General features: G+C 29.7%; 2 protein-coding genes across 4 annotated transcripts in view; one reads left to right on the forward strand and one right to left on the reverse strand.

Annotated features, from left to right (window-relative positions):
* The window catches only part of Fas1 (fasciclin 1 Fas1 domain-containing), a 690,358-nt gene that overhangs the window by 472,947 nt on the left and 197,360 nt on the right, over window positions 1–20,051 (forward strand). The gene's annotated exons all lie outside the window — the stretch shown is intronic.
* Window positions 11,528–19,503, reverse strand: Orc3 (origin recognition complex subunit 3). Its single transcript, XM_003701231.3, has 14 exons — window positions 19,342–19,503; window positions 18,797–18,928; window positions 18,587–18,707; window positions 18,345–18,499; window positions 18,120–18,277; window positions 17,939–18,047; window positions 17,691–17,855; window positions 17,386–17,583; window positions 17,214–17,330; window positions 16,479–16,766; window positions 16,169–16,402; window positions 14,856–14,975; window positions 12,555–12,622; window positions 11,528–11,745 (listed from the first exon to the last, which is right to left on the reverse strand). Exons 1-14 carry the CDS (start codon window positions 19,363–19,365, stop codon window positions 11,652–11,654), a joined length of 1,983 nt encoding a protein of 660 aa, XP_003701279.2. The 5' UTR covers window positions 19,366–19,503; the 3' UTR covers window positions 11,528–11,651.

The following is a 20,051-nucleotide window of genomic DNA, read 5'->3' on the forward strand; positions in this document are numbered from 1 at the left end:
TTTAAACACTTTACATCGATAAAAATGAAATAAAAAATACTAAAAAATTAATAATATATAAGAAGATAATGTCCACATTTATTGCCATCGAGTGTTAAATTTAATACAGATCTAAGCTAATGATTTTCACACTTGATATCACTTAAGAGGAATGTTCATATGGTTATTTCGATTGAACAGTGCGTAATTCTATCACTATGAATGATATGATGTCAGAGGAATATTGGCAGATCGTATCGATGACAATAATAGTAGACTTATGGATATTCGATAACGAAATGCGATCTCAAGTGACATCAAGTATAAAAGTCGCAGAATAATGCAAGAAAGGACTAAAAATTCAAGTCCAAAGAGGTTAAAGTAATCGACACTATTCACAATAATTTAGTAATCTAAGTATAAATCGATCAGCACCAAAAAATACAATTTCCACAAATTTTCTCAGCTGAAACAAATTAAATATGATATTAAAAAATAAATACGTATAAAATAATATTGAACCTGTTCTTGCTAAAATAACGTTTGTCAATGATCTGTCACAGCACAATTTACCTTCCATATTTTGCCGCGTCACTAATCAGCTCACTCTAAATCAGCGAGAAACATGCTTAACGAGCAACAGATAGCAATTTGTATTCACGGTATAACGCATCGAATTCATATTTCCTCCAGAGTTTCCTCCAGCAACAGATTCACCGACACAACGATCGATAAGTTTCCGTGTAGACAAGCGTTCGTCTTCGACAAGGTTCGTGTTCCTCTACTGGATATTTTCCTCGCCTAGTCGGCTCCCAGGATCTCCAGAATGGTCTTTTTGTCCCGCAAGAATAAAGCAAAGGCTGTGGAGAAAGAACGAAACTGGCGGTGACCCGAAGAAGATGGCGCCGGATGCGCTTCAGGTGTGATGCGAAATTGATACGAGAAGCTGTTGAGATTGATTTCCACGTCACGGAACATGTGATGACAGTGTGTTGGCAATCCCCGTGGACAATCCCAACTTACTCAGGACTGTCTTTGCAAGGACTACGCGCACGGTTCTTTCAATCCTGGATGGAAATAAGTCTGAAAATGAAAGGAGAATACCCGACTTCCCCATGGGAAATGTAACCATCTTGTTCCTCGTTTCATGAATCTCCGAGACAGATATTCCTCTCTGCGGCTAAGGCGGTTCTAAGAATGGAATTGTTTCAGGCAAGATGGTGTACACGTCTTCGTGTCTATTAAGATCGATCACGATTCAATTTTGTCGTATTTGGAAAGAGGATGTTGAGAAATATCTTTTACTCAGGCGCTTCATCGGTCGATTTACTCATCAGTTTAGCATGAAATATTCTATTTATAATCAAGAATAAATTAATAGTATTTTTGTTCATGGTTTATGTAGATACGATACACTTTCCTTTTAATGAAAATTACTATTATACTGGTTTCAATAAAATTACTGTTACATTGGTTTTAATGAAATTTACTATTATACTGGTTTCAATAAAATTACTGTTATATTGGTTTTAATGAAATTTACTATTATACTGGTTTTATTGAAAATTACTGTTAGATCGGTTTTAATAAGTGTGGAATTTAGTGTTTAAAAATTAAATTTAGTAATTTAAAAACATAGGATCTTAAAAGCTTAGGAACAGAAATACACATGCACGAAAATGTTAGCATTTTAACTCGTGTAACAACTTTGAAAATATCTGACTTCAGAAATTTAAGAAGGTGAAAATTTTGTAATATAAGAAACAAAAATATTACAAATTCTAAGGTTAAAAATGACAAATTCTAAGGTTAAGAAAGTTAGAAGTTGAAAGTTTTAGTAAAAATTTTGTATTTTCAAACTCACAAACTTTTTCATTTAGAATTTCGATAGTGTAGAAATCGAAAGAAGGAAATTAAAAAATTTATAATATAAAATTTTGAAATTGCAAACTCAGAAAATTATAAATATAAAAATTTGAAATTACAAGTTGAAAAATACGTAAATTTACGAACATAAAAATTTTAAATTCGAAATATAAAATTGAGTAAATAGCTGACTATCAATATCCGCCATCTTTCTTATTTCTTATTTTAAGTCATAGAAATTAAGAGACGTTTATTGATATCCATATTCTTTTATCAGAATGAAGAATAATTGAATAGGTTAAAAATAGAGTTAGATTGTATGCAAATGATATGGAAGTAAGATTATACGAAGTTAAAGGTACAGTTAGACTCTTAAAGGTAGAGTTAAGCTCTAAATGGCGTTAGAGTTAAAAAGTACCTCTTGAATTATAGCAGCTACAACCAGGTGTAACAATGATATAAATGTACAAGAAAGATTATCAGTGCAATATATTAACTAGAAAACAATGGCTACTTCATTTAAAAATCTTAAAAGTATAAATTAGTTGAAACTTCATTCCATATATATTTGTACTTTATTTATAATCTAAAGTCCGTAAACCTAATACTAACACATTCACTTTCTTCAAATTCTATCGCATTCCAACCATCTACGTATACAAACTGTATTGCTGCATAATAGATGAACCAGTCAAAAGTTGAAACTCGCTCCAGTTTAAACACGTGGTGTTAATAATGAACGAGTCCGTTTGATATTCGAGCCTACTCGCAGAGATATTTGCCTCGCTAGGTAAAATACGTAGAGTTCATGTTCGCTGACTAGAATAAAGAATCGGTCCTGACCACTCTACCCTAGATTCCGTTCGTCGATACGGTCAAAGTTAAGGAAGATGCCGAAAGGATATCAGGATCACGGCGATTCAGCACGAATGCCACGAGAGGTTAGGCGGTCTCGAACCGGAAAACTGATTCCCCTCGGTGCAACCGTTCGAAAAGTGAACCTTTCATAGATTTTTCTTACCAATGGATAACCTAACCACTTGGACTCTGAAACGTAAGGAGATCGATTGGCTCGCGGTGCTGGAAGATTGAATCAACGACGAAACGAGGAAATCGTTTTGTAATACTTTCTGCATGATTGGACTCTTGTGACTGGGTCTTAGGATACGAACTACAATAAGATGTACTTTCAACGGACAAAGGATTACGATCTTTTACAGATGGGATTTTATTTACTTGTTTTGGAGAAATGATCAGTTAGGGATAAAGGATAGGCGGAGAAGAATAGGATGTTGGATGTTTAGGGAATTTTGAGGATTTTGAAATTTGGGAAGCTTTTTAGATTTTGGAATTTGGTGATTGGGTAATTTATAGATTTGGGAATTTTTGGGTTTGGGAAATTTGGAATGTAGATATTTTGAAATTGGGAATTTTGAAATTTGGGAATCTGGTGATTTGGCAATTTTAAGATTAAAAATTTAAGAATTCTGAGATTTGGAAATTTTAGGATTTGGATATATCGAAATTCGAAAATTTTAGCGTTTGGAAATGTTAGGATGCGAAATTTTTTTTAATTTTATGAGTTCGGAATTTAAGAATTTTCCGAATTTAGAAATGTTGACATTTTGAAATCTTATGATTTGGCAACTGAAGGATTTAGGAATTTCAGGATTTTATAATTTAGGGATTTAGAAATTTAGAAATTTGGAAATTTGGAAATTTGGAAATTTGGAAATTTTTGAATTGAGGGATTTTGAGATTTGGAAATTTGAAATTTGTCAATTTTGGTGTTTTGGAAATTTAGAATTTCGAACCTTTGAAACCATGCAAATTTTAAACTATAGAATTTTAGAACTTTGAGTGATTAGAATTTCGAAACGATGGAAATTCTAAAATTTTTAAATCTTGGAACTAAATGATTTGATATTCCAAATTTTTGCAACTTTTAAACTTTGATGTCTTAATAATATACAATTTTTTAATTTAGAATTTTGAAACGTTGCATTTTTAGGACTGCAAAATTTTTAATCTTGAAATCATTTTTAGAATCATTATTTTCAAAAATGAAGCCGTGTGAAAAAATTGCAATGCACGAGTCTAACACTAAATTTAAACTGTAGTGTTCTTTCTAAATTTAAACAAAGAATAAGAATTCCATAAAATTGAAAGTGAATTGATTAATTTGGGAAAAGGATCCATTTTTATTTATTAAAAATAATTAAATTATTATTTTAAATAGCTAAAATAAATTGTTTAGAAATATTTAATATAAAATAAAATTTTATAATATAATAATATAAAATATTATTATATTTTATAATTAATATTATATATAGTAATATAATTAATTATAATTAATATGTATAATATAATAATACTTTTCTAACTACGTAGCTAAAAACATTTGATTAATCCCTAAAAGCAAATAAATTGCTTAGAATGAATTAGTTAAAAATATTTAAATTTGTGCACTAAATAGCTAAATAATTAAATGAATAAAATAAATAAATTGCTTAATCCAAAAAGAATGAATTTCTACTTATTAAAAATATTTAAAGTAGCTACCAATAATACATACGTATTTGTTACATTACCCGTTACGGTTGCGCCGTAAAGAAGCCATGTTTGAAATATAACGCTATTCGCCGCAGTTGATTCCGGTTGGAAATTAATACGTAGGAAATAACGACCGGTAGACGTCTCATCCAAGGCACGGACGTTTTAATTACAAAAAAGAATAAGATACTGTGGCTCCTTCTTTCCTGTTCTAACAACGAAATCAACGTCAATCAAGTAACTTTGTAACACGCTCAACGAACGCAACCCCTATGTTTAATTAAACCAGTAGCAAAACCACTGGCGTCACTGATGACATGAAAAGTAGATTGGAAGACTAACATGTGTTTTATTCCCTTCACGTGTTCTTTATCATTCTGTTCGTACGTTCAGAGTATCATTAATCCGCTTAGGGTAGTATACGCTACAAAATTACCCATTTCTTTTTATATGTACACTGACAGAAGTAGTTCTGTACTGAAGATTATGTACGTCATTATTCTTTTTGAAGATTGACAGATTACGACATTGAAAGGGAAATTTCATTTATCAAGGTTGAATTGAGATCTTTAGGGATTCAAATAGGGAAACAGAATTTTGTTTTTGGAAAATTGACGTTTTGGAATTTTTGAACTTTGGTAATTTGAGGTATCGGGATTTTCTAATTTTGGAATTTTTTAATATTTTAACTTTGACAATTTGTGACATTGGGGTTTTTTAATTTTAGGATTTCGAAATTTTGGAATTTTGAAACTTTGTGACTTTGCAGGTTTCTTACTTTGAAATTTGCAACTTTTGAATTTTGAAACTTTAGAACTTTAGAATTTGTTAATCTTGGGACTCAATAATTTAAAAATTTTTTAATTTTATAACATTTAGGATTGGAAACTGTGAATTTTGAAAACTTGGAGCTCAGAAATTTTGAAATTTCAGAATTTTAGAACGTTGGATTTTTAAAGTTCAGAATTTTAGAATCGTGAAATTCTTGGATTTACAAATCATGAGATTTAGAGCTTTTAAATTCGAGAATCTGAAAATTTGTGAAATTTAGGAACGTACTAGAAATCTAAGAATTTTATGGCTTTAAAACTGAAAAATTTTGGAATGACTTGTCAATTTTCAATTTTGAAAATTAGAAATATAGTACTTTGGAAATTTTCGAATTTAAAACTTATAGAACTTGCGAATTTTCAATTGGAAAATTTAAAAATTTGAAAATAGATATTTGAAACTACAGAAATACAGGAATTTGAAAATTGAAGAGTTAGAGAAATTCGAAAATTATACTTAAATATAAATAAACATATTATTTATCAAGATACCTATCATTTACCTCAAAATTTTAATGTATAAATTAATTTTGTCCGACCCACTATAATATCCATCCTCGAATGCGTCTACCAAAATAGTAGTCAAATACTTTTGAAACCAACTGTATACCTAGACGTTCCGCTGAGAGCTCGTCCTTCTTTTAATCGTATCAAAGCGAAGGATCGATAGATCGAAAGAGTTGTTCCAGCGTTACTAATTCTCTGTATCCACGCTTCATAGAAGCGGAAGTTCGCTTCGAAACGGCCAATCGTAATTTGTCCGCATCACGTCAGACGAAAGAAAGTCCGTCGTGGGAATTCAATTAATTCTCTTCGATATTCGTTCGTCTCGCCCTGTGCCGACGTTAAAATGCACGAGCTACTACAATCGCTTTCAGAGAAGTCTTTTTTCTCTCCTCCCTCCATCTCCATTTTTTTATGCGGAAATGACTGACGGGATTGTGTATGTTCCTTCCATATAAGGTCGATTGATATTCGGCCTTTCTGAAAAAGACGAAGGAACGGGAGACAAAGGAAACAGCGAAGGATAACGATATTCGAGGGACGATCGCTGTTGGATCGTTGAAATTCGTATCATGGTCGGTACAGCCGTATGCAAATGCACGACATATGTCATCAATATGCGCCTGGGAAGTTAAATTATTCCGCGGGATGAAATGGTTTTCGCGGTGATTTCCGACGAACTTGAATGAGGTCATCGATTTAATGTGTATTTCATACGCCGTTATATTTTCCAATCCTTAACTGTTGATTATTAATGTTAAAATCGTGAAACCGTCTCTGTTAGCGAAAAGAAAATTAAACGTTGAATTTGTATAATACTGAAAAGTGAACATTGAATCTGTAGAATATAAAAATGATTAATAGAATTATTCTTTGGTTACTCCTATGACGTTATTTGTACGTTGGAGTATATTTCAATAGTTAACCATCAATATTAATTGGATCCATATGTGTTCAACAAATCGATCGCAAGAGCGGGCATTTTTCTGTTCTTTTCTTTCGTTTTACATTTGCGACCGAACCCCTGCAGCCCAAGTAATGCCTCTGTTCGATTAATATGTGCTCGTGTGTGTATTCATTTTTTACGATAAAATTCAATATATATATACATATAATTAAATATGTATTTATTTCAATCCACTGCACTTTAAACTATGACATGTATAATATTGACATCTGAAAATTGAATCTATATGATACAAAAATAAAGAATAAAATTATTCCTTAATTACTCTTGTGACGTTTCAATGTCAGAGTACTGGTATGTCGGTCAGTTTCATTAATAGATCTTTATTATAACTTCTAAATGAAATAGTTGTGTTCCTTTATTAGAAAATTATCAGTAACAAAGAATTGAAATAGAGGTTTGAAAATTTGGAGATTTAGGGGTTTAAAGATTTGTAAATTTAGGGGTTTAGAAGTTTGGAAATTTGGAGATTTATGGATTTGTAAATTAAAAAATTTGTAAATTTTAGAATTTGGGAGTTATTTTGAAAACATGAATTTAAGAATTTAGAAAGTTGGTAATTAGGAAAATTCGGGAATTTAAAAATAAGAAAAGGGAGTTTGGAAACTTGGAAATATAGAAGTTTGTGAAAATGAGAATTTAGAATCTAGATTTGTGAATGTTAGGACTTTAGAATATGAAAATTGGGAAATGAAAGAATTTAGAAATTAACAATTCGGGAATTTGAGAATTTACATATTTGGCAACTTGACAAGTTGAAAATTAGATAATGTGGAGATTTAGAAATTTAGAAATTGGCAAATTTGAAAGTTAGAAAATTTCGGAATTTTGAAATACAGGGAGCTGATTATTTGAGAACATAGAAATTTAGAAATTTTGGAATTTGTTATTTTAAGAATTTGGTTATTTAAGTATTTAAATAATTGGAAATGTGGAAATCTGAAAATTTTGAAACTTACTAATTTTTAAATTAGACTATACCGAAATTTAAAAAATTTGTAACTATTGAAGAAAATACGAAAATCTGATAGTGTCCAAATTTACAAACTTAGAAATCTTTCAGTTTATTGTATCTAATAAAACAATTTTATTGTATTAATATATTCAAAACAATGTATCTAAGAAAACAATTCTATTAGAACCTAACTTAACTATAATATATTTTCAAGTAATTCTTCCTTCTAAAAGAAAACCTAACTAATAATTCCAGCATCAAATTTGTATACATATTTATCTTCTTGGTTCAAGCAAACAGTAAACATTCAGATAAATGTTATTTAAAGTACGTCGTTATTCATACACGGACAGACATGAAATATGCGATTAATTTACAAAAAGTATACATATCTGGGGAATAACAACGCATAATTTTCATTTAAATCTGTTACAAACTCTGTGCGGCATAAATTTAATATTCAATTCCAATCTGTTCGACTTCAGTGGGTGGCCAAATTATTATACAGAAGAATATTCTTTTTAAAAATTTGCTTACGTAATTTTGATTACAAATGTTATTGATAGTTTAACATTACTATTAACACTAGAACTACCGACATTAAATACTCGTTTATCGAAGAATAAAAAATAAAATGAAAAGGAAAATAACTAAATACTAAAGCATGAAGTAACACATAGAACTCGTTTTTAACTTATAAATTAGTCTTAAACAATAGAACTCAACAAAACATGACAGACATTTCCATAAAATCATGACAATAAAATTTTGTAATATAAAATGAGAAATCTGAAACCAGTCATTTTAACTGGTTGGTAGTTGTAGTGTTAATACTTAATATATTGATAAGCTACAATCTATAGTAAATCTATGAGTAATGTATTAACACATAAATCTCATTTCTAAAATAAATGACGGATGTTCATATAAGCTTATATTAAGTCCTCCATGTTCCGGATTTCTGTTAGTGGTAGCATGAAAACCTTGACTACAATTTAAAGATTATGTTTAAGTATTGAATTTTTACTTTCAATAGCAAGTATCATTATTAAAAAATTATACGATATCATAACAAAGTATATAACATATTGTATTATTAAAATTATTTGTAATATTGAAAAATATTAAACTTGTAAATTATGTCGCAAAATTATAATAAGAATATCTGTTCTATATCATCGGTTAAGGTTACAAAATATGAACCTCTTTGTTTGAGTATAATTTGGCCACTCACTGTTCGTCGACGTATCACAAGTAGCTAGTTAAATGTCTATCTTGAAATATATTCCCTTTGTTCGACTGTTAATAACCGGGCCAATTTTCAATCTTTCCTTTTGCCGGCACGAAACCTCATTATCGACGTTTCCCGTGTGAAATCCGCCACGTAATCAAGCAAATCGAATTCCATAGGCGACAGGTGTTTGATGCAGATAAACCGCGCAAGGGTAAATTTGTGAAGCAAGCAGAATATAATTCGCTGTTTAATGCATGGACACAAGGAACCATCTATCATGCGCGTTCACAAAGATTTTGACACATTCCTTGCTGATCCGCGTGCCTTTGAATCACATACGGGCCTGAAAGCCTGCTTCGTGATATACCGGTATGATCGATGTTGAAGATTTCCGCCGAGCATATCTACCGCTCCGCTTTGCATCGCGAATACGCATTGTATATCAAAGCTCGCACGATATCACAGAATTAATTTCCGGCTATTCGATCTGATCTTAATCTACCATTTTTTTGCCTTATAAATTTATGCTTTGATACATTAGGAAAATATTTTTTGTAGCCTTAATACTATTTCTACCAAGAGATGTCAAAAGACACCTTCCAAATTTTAACTTATTCTCTAAGTTGACAAAAATTATTCCCTAAGTTGAATCATTTCTCCACAATTAATTTTCTGATTTTTCATACAATAGTTCTGTTCAGCTTGATTTATAAATTCACCTGTTATATGCTACCCAGTAGGCATGATCCCAAATCACCAATGTTGTCAAGTTTTTCATTGTCAAATATTTTATAGCTATTAACTTTTTAATGAACAATAGTTAACGATTATGTTATAGGGAAAAGTTACTCAGGAACATGTCTTTAATAACACATTTCGAGATCAATACATATTTACCAATATTTGTACTATAAGCAACCCACAAGTTGGCGCGTAGGAAGTCGACAGAGTAAGAGTAACCTACGCTACTAGGTCGCACCGCCTACCCTGAAAATTACCTTGAAATCTAGGCCCTTGGGCTTTTGAATAACATGCTAATAATATATATCAAGGTCAAAGTCATTGGACCTGAGTCCCATTCTGTAAATAGGAACAGTCGAGAGAGACTTTATTACTTGAGCCAAGTAATAGAGCCAATGTCACATTGCATATCCAGCATCTCGCTTTATGCACGTAAATACAAATGAACATGATCGAGGGAAAATTATTAAGGTTATCGATATTATAGAGGAAGCACCTGTTATTGAGGTGAAATTGCCATTGGCTCCTCGTTGTATACTAAAATTATCGTTCTGAATCGACCGCAAAATGTGCATTACGTTGATGCACGCAGTTGATATCCGAGCGCATGTGATAACCTGGATACCACTAAATATCGTCTGATGATTATTGCATGCAACATTTCACCGTGTAATACGTACGGAAGATAGTACACGCGGAATCGCTGTGCACCCTGCTGTTTTTCATGCAGCCAGTTTATGGCCCATTTTGAGAAATATATTTTACACGAAGCTCCAGCGCTTAAGATAACGATAATTATGGTTTTAGAGGAATTATTAATTCCATCGCTGTTAAGGCTAACTACACTCGTCCACTAGCTAAATGCTCTTTCTATGTTACAATAATGCGTGCCATCTTATCTTCATTTGAAACGTTTCAGAAACTGGAAATATAAAATGTGTTATACGTTGCCATAATTCGTGATCCACTTTAATGGTTTACGGAAATGTCAGAAATAGGGTGCGAAATATCTTCTTGTCGTTTGTGTGAAATTGAATTGTTCTTTGAAATTTTCGAAAATATTCAGTAATGCTGATATATCGTAAAAGATTAATATTCCAAAGTTGCTTTAGAAAGTTCAAAATATCTAAATTTCAAGATCTGAACTCCTCAAAATCTCAAATTTATAAATCTGAAAATTTACAAATAGTGATATGTGGCAATATAAAGAATCTACTATATTTAAATCCAATTTGTATGTTATACATTTGTCAGTATTTAAACTGTGGTTATCCTCTGTTAATACAATAAAATTCATACTATAATATTAACACGGTAAATATAATAAAATTAAACTAATTATTCGTTAAATACAACAAAACTAATTCGTATGCTAATTATAGTAATGAGCTCATTAATACAATAAATATAATAAAACTGAGTTAATTAATACAATAAATACAGTGAAACTGAGGCAATTAAATACAATCAATACAATAAATGAAATATAACCAAATAGTAAAGCAAATAACGTAATTCCATAGAATAACTCGCGTTACAGAAATTATGCATATACGAGTTTCATGCTTGTATAGCGTGAGCATTTTTTCACTAAATATCGTTGTAACGAAAGGGTTGAAACAACAGAAATGTTATCAGAGGCTCATTCTCCTAGTGATACTTAAACCAAGGGAAAGAAACGCAATCACTCCTAATTATTATAATTGTACCCATAAATAGAGGGTTTCGTAACGTAAACTTCTGTCTTTCCACTTTCTGTACCATAATTCGCCGTTATCTAAATTTCATCTGAGCCGTTCCCCTTCGAACAAGAGGTAAAGGGAGGCAAGAAATAGCTGAGAAACTTCTGCACGCTATTATAAATGAAATAGTACACCAAGAGGGAAACATGAAACTTCGGTGACAACATTTTCAAACGTTTTATTAAAAAGTATATAAATGGCAAGGCAAGAGATACAAGAGTTGTAAACTTTCGCTTCTGGATGATAATACTGAAAAGTTATGGTCGATGAAAATGCCTCATGTGAGTCGTTTTACATGATCTGTTTTCTGTCGGGAACTCTTGATGAAACCGAGGAACTCCAATTCGGCGACTGCTTGAGTGAAACGGGCTCTGAATTTTTAGGTTAAGGATATTGTATAAGAGTAAATGCATGTATAAGAAACTGAGTAATACTAGTACTATCATATCAGTCAATATGACTTATAATTTTATTTTTGAGTTATTTTAAATTTATAATTTCATTTAAAAATTATTTTTATGTTATTTAAAAATTGCAATTTTGTTTTAGAATTTCTATATCATGTTGCATTTTCTTATTGCACAATGAACTTTAAAAAAATGACTACATTATCAAGTTCTGCAATTTTCAAATTAACAAAGTTACAAATCTTTGACTTCTAAATTTTTCAAATCTCCAATTTGTAATTCTCTAAGTGCCCAAATTTATACATTACTAAACTTCTATATTTCCAAATATTCTAATTTTTAAATTTCTAAGTGTACAATTTTTCAAATTTTTCATGATTTTAAATTCCTCAATTTTGAAATCCCTAAATACCTAGATCACTAAATATCTAAATGTCCAGACATCTCCACCTATAAGTCTCTACATCTCCAAATTCCTAGATTCCCAAAGTCTAAGCCCATCCTCAATATTCAAATACCTAAAAATCCCTAAAAATCATTGAACAGCTCTTTTCTGTTGCCTACCATATTTTCCCTAAGGAAAGTAGATTTACTTTCGACCGTACACGTGTGAATTATTCAAACACGAGGCACGCGAATCCAACGAGTTACCTTCACGTGACTAGGATTTCTCCATTATCAGTTATAGATATGAATTTCAAACGCCACGTGGGTAGACAAATCTTTGCTCTCTCTGTTATCTTCGAAGAGTTTGAACACGAGAAAAAGGATACCGTAATTTTGCTTCCTTCTCCTGGTGCTTCTTCGACTCCTCGTTGGGATCCACTATGGTCACGTATGCCTGTAAATGTAGTATAAATCACTGAATCAGAGATTTGTTTTCGAACGATTTTGAGTTATTGTTTTTGTACGTGTTATGATATGAAAATATTAAATGGAAGGAAATGTAATAGTAAAATTTTATTATGTAACTGTGTGTGTACGTTTCTTATGCAGAATACGAATGTGTGTTGTTAACCTAACTATTTTGGCGAGTGTAACTCTTGCTTCGTTTTATTATATTTTCCAAAAGACTGAAAAATGGAAACTGTCAAAATTGAAAATAAACCTATCAAATTATACTTCAAAGTTCCATTCTTCATGAATTTAAAATATCCACTTATAGTAAAATTAATAAAGTAGTAAATATATAATAAAATTATCAATCAATACTGTAGTATAAAATTTCAAGTTTCCCATAATTTTGATGAAATAGTTTAAGGTTCACATATAGCACAGAAACTCGTAAATTTATAAATTTATAAATTACCAATAATTAACAAATATTTACTTAAAATTTCTAATATTATTTCTAATATTATTCTGCAATCTTAGATATCTTTCCCAACAAAGAAATAAATAAAAATCACAATCCAACAAAACATAATAAACAGTAAGAGAGAAAAGAATGTATATCTTCTCTTGAGAATTAATCACAATTAGTTGTATGTCATCACAAGTGGTTATACTATATATCTAAACGAGGCGGTGATGCGTTAACAGGCAATTTACGAAGATTAATATCAAACTACAGCGTACTGCAACTTCAGAATCTCAAGCTGCTACTACGACTATAATTTGCAACCACTCGAGATTAATTTGTAACCAAGTGTTCTCTACTCTATGCAACTCACATTTAACTTCCAGTAAAGTTATACCATTCGTATAGAAACAGTATACATTTGTATGTTGTTTCAAAACTTCCAAGAAATGAAGACTGCTTCCACCCAAACCTTTATAACGCAATGCAACTTTGTAATCACTGTGCGTTAGTAATCTAAAACTTCCATTTCATTACTTTTACCGTCTCTTTCGAACCTAGGAGTTTGTTCATAACGTAAGTGATCTTCAAATGTAAAAATATTACGAATAGAAGATTTTTTAACACTTATCGAATACGATAATTATTTGAAAATTATTATATTATTTATGGATACAGTTGTTGGGAACGTTTTTAGGTTAGAACCTAACATATAATTTAAAATTATTAACTTAACTTAAAATTGTACGAAGGTTTTAAAAAAAGTGCATAAACTCATTATTTTGACTATATTGAAACTATAAAGCACTTCATATTAATGTTTACAAAAATTAATTCGTGGCTTTGCGTTAAATTAAACAAAATGTCAATCTCATTTTTATTCGACAATCTCCTGCAAAGTTAAGAATAATAAAAGGTATTCTTAAAATATATTAAAATCAATTTAAAAATTTTTCATTTAATGTTGAAAAACAGTGTAACATTTACTTTTTATTTTTCAGCAGGGTTTTATGTTTGTACAAATTTAAAATAAATATTTGGAACAAATTTTACCGTATACATATTATTTGCAACCATTGCAAACCATTTTTATATATTCCATAAAATATTGAAATCAATATAATATTAAATTGTCCTTTACTGTCAGCATTGGCATAAAATAAAAAAATAAAATAAAAATGTAATGAAACTTCACCCTGATGTTAACATTGTCTTTTCTGATAATAGTCTTAAATAATTGTGCTGCTTTTGCTCTCCAATTTTTCTTACGAGAAAAATGTTAGATACTCCATTACAATTTAATTATTAAACAATTAAAATACTATATTATTTTATTATATTTTTTTACAGTTAACTGAACTACAACAGTGCTGAAAGATTAAAATAAATTCAGTTTTAACAACTCCCAAAATCCTCTGTACCACTAAATCTTTTACAAAGAAAATTATCTTAAAGATGTTTTACAAAGAAAATTACCTTAAAAAACCTTGCAAATCCCTAATGAATTAATCAGCAGCTCACACTGAGGAAACAAGTGATTAGTCACGAAAGCAGAGGAAATTAGGTTACAAAGTTTTGCACTAAAAAAAATGATTCCAAGCTTCCAGCAAAGGAAAACAAACCGACTCGACCCCGTTCTAGGAGGTCTATTTACAATGTTAGGCTCGCGTGAATCGTTCCCGATTAAAATCACGAGAACGAGGGAGTGAAAGGGTGCGTGACCATAAGTGTAATCAGGATTAACCTGTAAACACGAGCACGAACGGATTGTTACCTGCAGCCAGTCGTACATATTCATCAGCTTGCCGGATTCCAAGTGCAGCTTGTAAATTATACTGAGGTCGGGCATCGTAGGCAGAATGGCGTCGTCGTTCTCCAATTTGCAGCAACTACACTAAAATATGTATTTCCAATTAACTTGGACACGCACGACATTGTTAACTTGTTCGGGAAAAATCGATAATCAATATTGCTGGAAATTAATGACGGTCTATACATAACTGGATAAGAATTAACCTTTAGTACTCTGAGTAACTAAGCTTGATACTGGTAAAGTAAACCATCCCGGAAGTTACGAAATAATAGGTAACTTTATTAGTGATTTTCTTGAAAAGTATCACAGGAAAGGTATTTTTAATAGGAAGAGATGAAAGTATTTGTCATATTTTTTAAATTTCGAATTAAGATTTTAGAGGCGTAACAAAATGGAGACATAGGACATAGAATTTGTGATAAGGTGTACAGTTGCAAATTTGATGGAAATTTTTGAAGGGTAAGGTAGAAATCTGTAACTGCTAATTAAAACTAAGTATGTTCAAATTTGCTTAATATCTACAGTTTAATAAGATTAAACTTGTAGAGATTTAATAGATGTGTGCTTAATTTGTCACTGAAAATTTGAAATTTTTATATTACGAAATTTTTTAATTTGAGAGTCAAGAAGTACATAAATTTGAAAATGTAAAAATTTGAAATTTCTGTATTTATAAATTTAGTAAATTCAAATTTATAAATCTATAAATTTTCAAATTCATATATTTTTAAATTTGATGTTTATGTTTCTAAACCTGTGAATTTATAAATGTCGAAAGTTTTAAATTAGTAAATATTTAAATTTAAAAAATCTGTTAATTTTTAAATTTTCAATTTGCTACATTTTCAAATATTTAAACTTGTAGTTTAGAAAGCAAAAATTTTAAATTTCTAATTTTTCAAATTTTTAAAGTAGTAAATATCTAAATTTATAAATTGTTAAATTAGTATTTCTTAATTTGAAAACCTAGTTTTTATAAATTTTTAAATTTATAAATTTCTGAAGTTAAAAACTGAAAAGATGGAAAAATTGAAAATACAAACACCTGGAAACTATAAATCAGTAAAAATTAATATTTCTAAATTTCTAAATTTTCAAATTCCCAAATTATTAAATTATAGCAAACATTTAATTTGACTATAAATTTGAAGATCTTAAAAAATAAGCTAATATACAGCTTCACATTATACATACCTTTTCAGAAACAATTAACATCATTTTTCTGTAAGACCTAATGAACATAAAGGAATAATTTAGCACTTTTTTCCACTCACGTTCAAGTACACCTGCGGATCGTTCAAAGCAGTGTGTATTGCAGCTCTTAAAGACCCACGAATGTGTTGTTTCGCCAAATTGCCATCGTTAAAGCAAAATATCTCGTTAGCTGGTACCAGATTAGGATTAATTAAGTAAACACCGAATACGTGCTGATCCAAGAAACTGATTACATCTATTTGCGCTTGTTTAAAAGGTGATCGCAACTTCATTTGAGACATTTTGTACAATTTCTACAATCAAAGAAAAATTTTTAAAAAATTGTAAAATCACTGTTGAATTTTTTATACGATGAATTTGATTTCAAACCGTTTGTAGTTGGACTCGAGTCAGCTTCTCATTGCCGGAAACGATATCTGCAGGTGCTGCATTAACATCTAAACTTGCTCCTTCAATAATTGTTACGTGTTCTTGGAGATCGGCTTTAAGCTTCTTCATAGCCGAATCGTTTGACTTATCGATAATTGTCAAAAGGGAATTTAATTTGGAGAGCAACTCTTTCTTCGATAGAAAACCCAGAAGTTCCAAACAATTTTTGTATTCGCTACATTCTCTCAGATCCTTCACGTAAACTGCTTTTACATAGAACTCACGTAACTACAATCATTTTACATTTGTTCGTTTTTTTTCTTAAATACCTGTATGATTTTAGACTTTCGTTATATTGCCACTCTTACTACTTCGCAAAAGTACAAAAACTCATGAAAATTAAAAATTTATAAGGTTAGAAATGCTGAGATCTGCAAACTTTCAAATTTAAGAATTTAGGGATTTAAAGCTCTTAAAAATTTAGAAATCAATAAGTTTAAAAATTGAGAAATCTACTAATTCAGGAGAACTCGAACTTAAAAATTTAAGAATGTATGAGTTTAAAAATCCAACAATTTTTTAAAAACTTAGAAAATCATAAGTTCTTAATCAAAATAATCTCAAATTTAATGTCAAAGGAAGAACTTTGGCAACAGAATAAACTGCCTGCTCTATTGTAGCAACTTTGTCTATATAATGGCAATATAATGAGAGTCTACTGTATTCAGTTTCTACCTGTTTGCCCATAGGTGCATTTGGCAGTGTTCCCAACAAATCATGTAGACATCTAAGCACTGTTAAAAATTGATCCATATACTTGTGAAATTTGTTTAACAATTTTGCTACTGTTCCCTACAATAAATTTGTCATTATAATGTTTGAAGTGGATGAACAATTACAACTATACCTTGAACTTTTCGTTTTCTAGTACTTCTTCATTCCTTTCATTCTCTTTTAACTGTTGGATATATTTTTCTATTGAGGGTAATTTTTTAATCTCCTCTAAATCTTCATCTGTTAAAGTGGATATTCTACTACTTATTTGCTGTGGTTTACAGCAAAGTGAATTTACATTGTTTGCATAAAAATGTTGTATCATACATGTCTAGAAATATTAACAAAAAATAACAAATGTGGATGTCTGTTAAAAAGATTATCAAAGATGTATGCAAAAAGTAATGAAATGAAACAAAAACTAAATGAAACTAATACCTTGTAATTTTGTATGAAGTTCTCTACGGATAAATCATAAAATAAAAACATATCTGTTAATAACTGAAATGCGCGGCCAGTCAATTTAAACGGTATTTCCGTACAGAAAATTATATTTTCTAATACATCCGACAAAGTATTCAATTGTGTTGGCATGTTGAATATCTGAATAAAAAGTGATTACTGTTTCAAGAGAAAATATATGTACCTTTTTATGCTAACAATTTTGTAATCTATCTGTTGCTCACATGAACATATAATTTTGATGTGGCATCATATGTTAAACATCTATAAATGGCATGTATGGTGGTCGCAACACCAAATATAAGAATAAATTTAATTGTACTTGAATATTCACTGTAAGAAACATGTGATTAATAGTAAGACTACATCATTCTAATGATGAAATTCGAGACCACCTTATAATACCTGAGTATTAAAATAAAGTCATGTAATACTGCTGGAGATGCACTTTCAAAATCAGTTATAATTATAAGAAGTGGATCATTTGGATTGCAATTTTTCTGATGCCAAGAGTTTAAGACTCGCATAGTACACTGATTCTTTTTAATCGATCCAGCTTCATTCTAGAAATAAATGTATCATAGATTCTCCTTGAATTTCTAAATTATTATTTGAAAACTAATTAATCACCTCTTCCTCGTTTATTAGCTGATAAATTGATTCCTCTAATATATTTTTAATATTTTCTGTATCTCTATTCCAAATAACTGCTGTGTGTTTTGTTATCGATTCTAATTTAGAAACTGTTTTTTGAAACATTGCTTCATGATCAGGAACATTAACTCCTATAATACAATGATGTTCAATGATGTATGATATTGATCAAACAATGTAACATCATGCAAAATGATGATTCCCATAAATATTATCACCTGTTAATATGACAGCTGTTTGTATTCCATCTTCTAATTGTTCAACTGGTGTTTCTTTAATTTTAGAAACGAACAATTCTAAATTTGTTAAAATTTCTTGAAACATATTAAGCCTAATGTCCTAAAATTTTATACAAAAGCATTGATGTAACAAAATATATGCATATTAGACATATGTATATATAAGAGCATTTAACATAGAAATAATACCTCAGCTGCCTTTTGAATGCTACTCCATGTTTCATCGTAAGCAAGATACCATGGTTCATTGAAATAATCTACCGATTTAAATTTTTGAGATTTCTTGCCAATTTTGTAACTACCTTTATATGCAAAAACACCCTAAAAATATATTTTGAATTAAAACTACTATGAAATATCAAACACAAATTTTTATAGGTGATTTTTATTATGATACAGGACTACGAACAATGAATAAGCATTACTAACTAATAACTGTTTCATAAATCCTAAGTTAAATACCCACACACTATATTCTGCTGTGTAAAAAGATATGAAATATAATTTACATGAAAAAGAAATAAATTTAAGAAAAAACTGAATCAAAGATTATAAAAAAGGTATATAAACAATTAAGGTTGCTTCACAATTCAAGTGTTAATAATTAAGATTATTTTACAGACTTTATTAAAGGTTCTTTATTACTAAAAGATCATACATTGTAGTTTAGTAAACAAAGAGCGCGCGTATGCATTTTAAGGTTATGGGAGTAGGAACAACAGGTTGCATAGTACCTTCGACACTGAAGCGTTGTTCATTTTAACGCTACTTAACCTTACAACACTTGAATATTAATTAAATAATTTCAAATCATTCAAATAACTACGAATAAATTTATGATAAAAAAAATACGAAGAGAACACATCACACACCGGCAGTTTGCGCGCAACTGTTAGTTTCTCAGACGCTCATAGGTAGCGCTGTTTACTGATGACATTCTATAGGGTGAGAATAATCAAAATGATTATTCGTTTCTATCAATTTTCGATATGTCAATAATTTTGAGTTTTCCTTTATAAATTTTTCATTTACAAACTTTATTGCCATTTTATATTAAAAATTCATATTATATTTCAAAATGAAAATATTATGAAATAGTTAAAATTTATTAAATGCAAATTAAAAATTTATTTATTAATGAAAAAAATCATTTAAATAAAAACATATTTTTATTAGATAAATTTCTATTTTCAGATTGCAATTATTTAAAGGCAAACGACAAATTATTTTAATTTACAGAAAATTATAATTTTTTAATGATTAACTGTAAATTATTAAATTAATAATTTTATATTTTATGATGGTTCAGTAATGTAACTGAAAATGATTAAGATTAGATAAAGAAATGTAACAAATTTTTTAAGAATAGTCGTTAAAGATATGTCAGATATGATTAATTTTAATATTGATATTGTTATTGAATTGAATTTAGTATTTGAATTTC

This window comes from Megachile rotundata, chromosome 14, assembly GCF_050947335.1.
Source record: "Megachile rotundata isolate GNS110a chromosome 14, iyMegRotu1, whole genome shotgun sequence".
In the NCBI taxonomy this organism is placed as follows: Eukaryota; Metazoa; Arthropoda; class Insecta; order Hymenoptera; family Megachilidae; genus Megachile; species Megachile rotundata.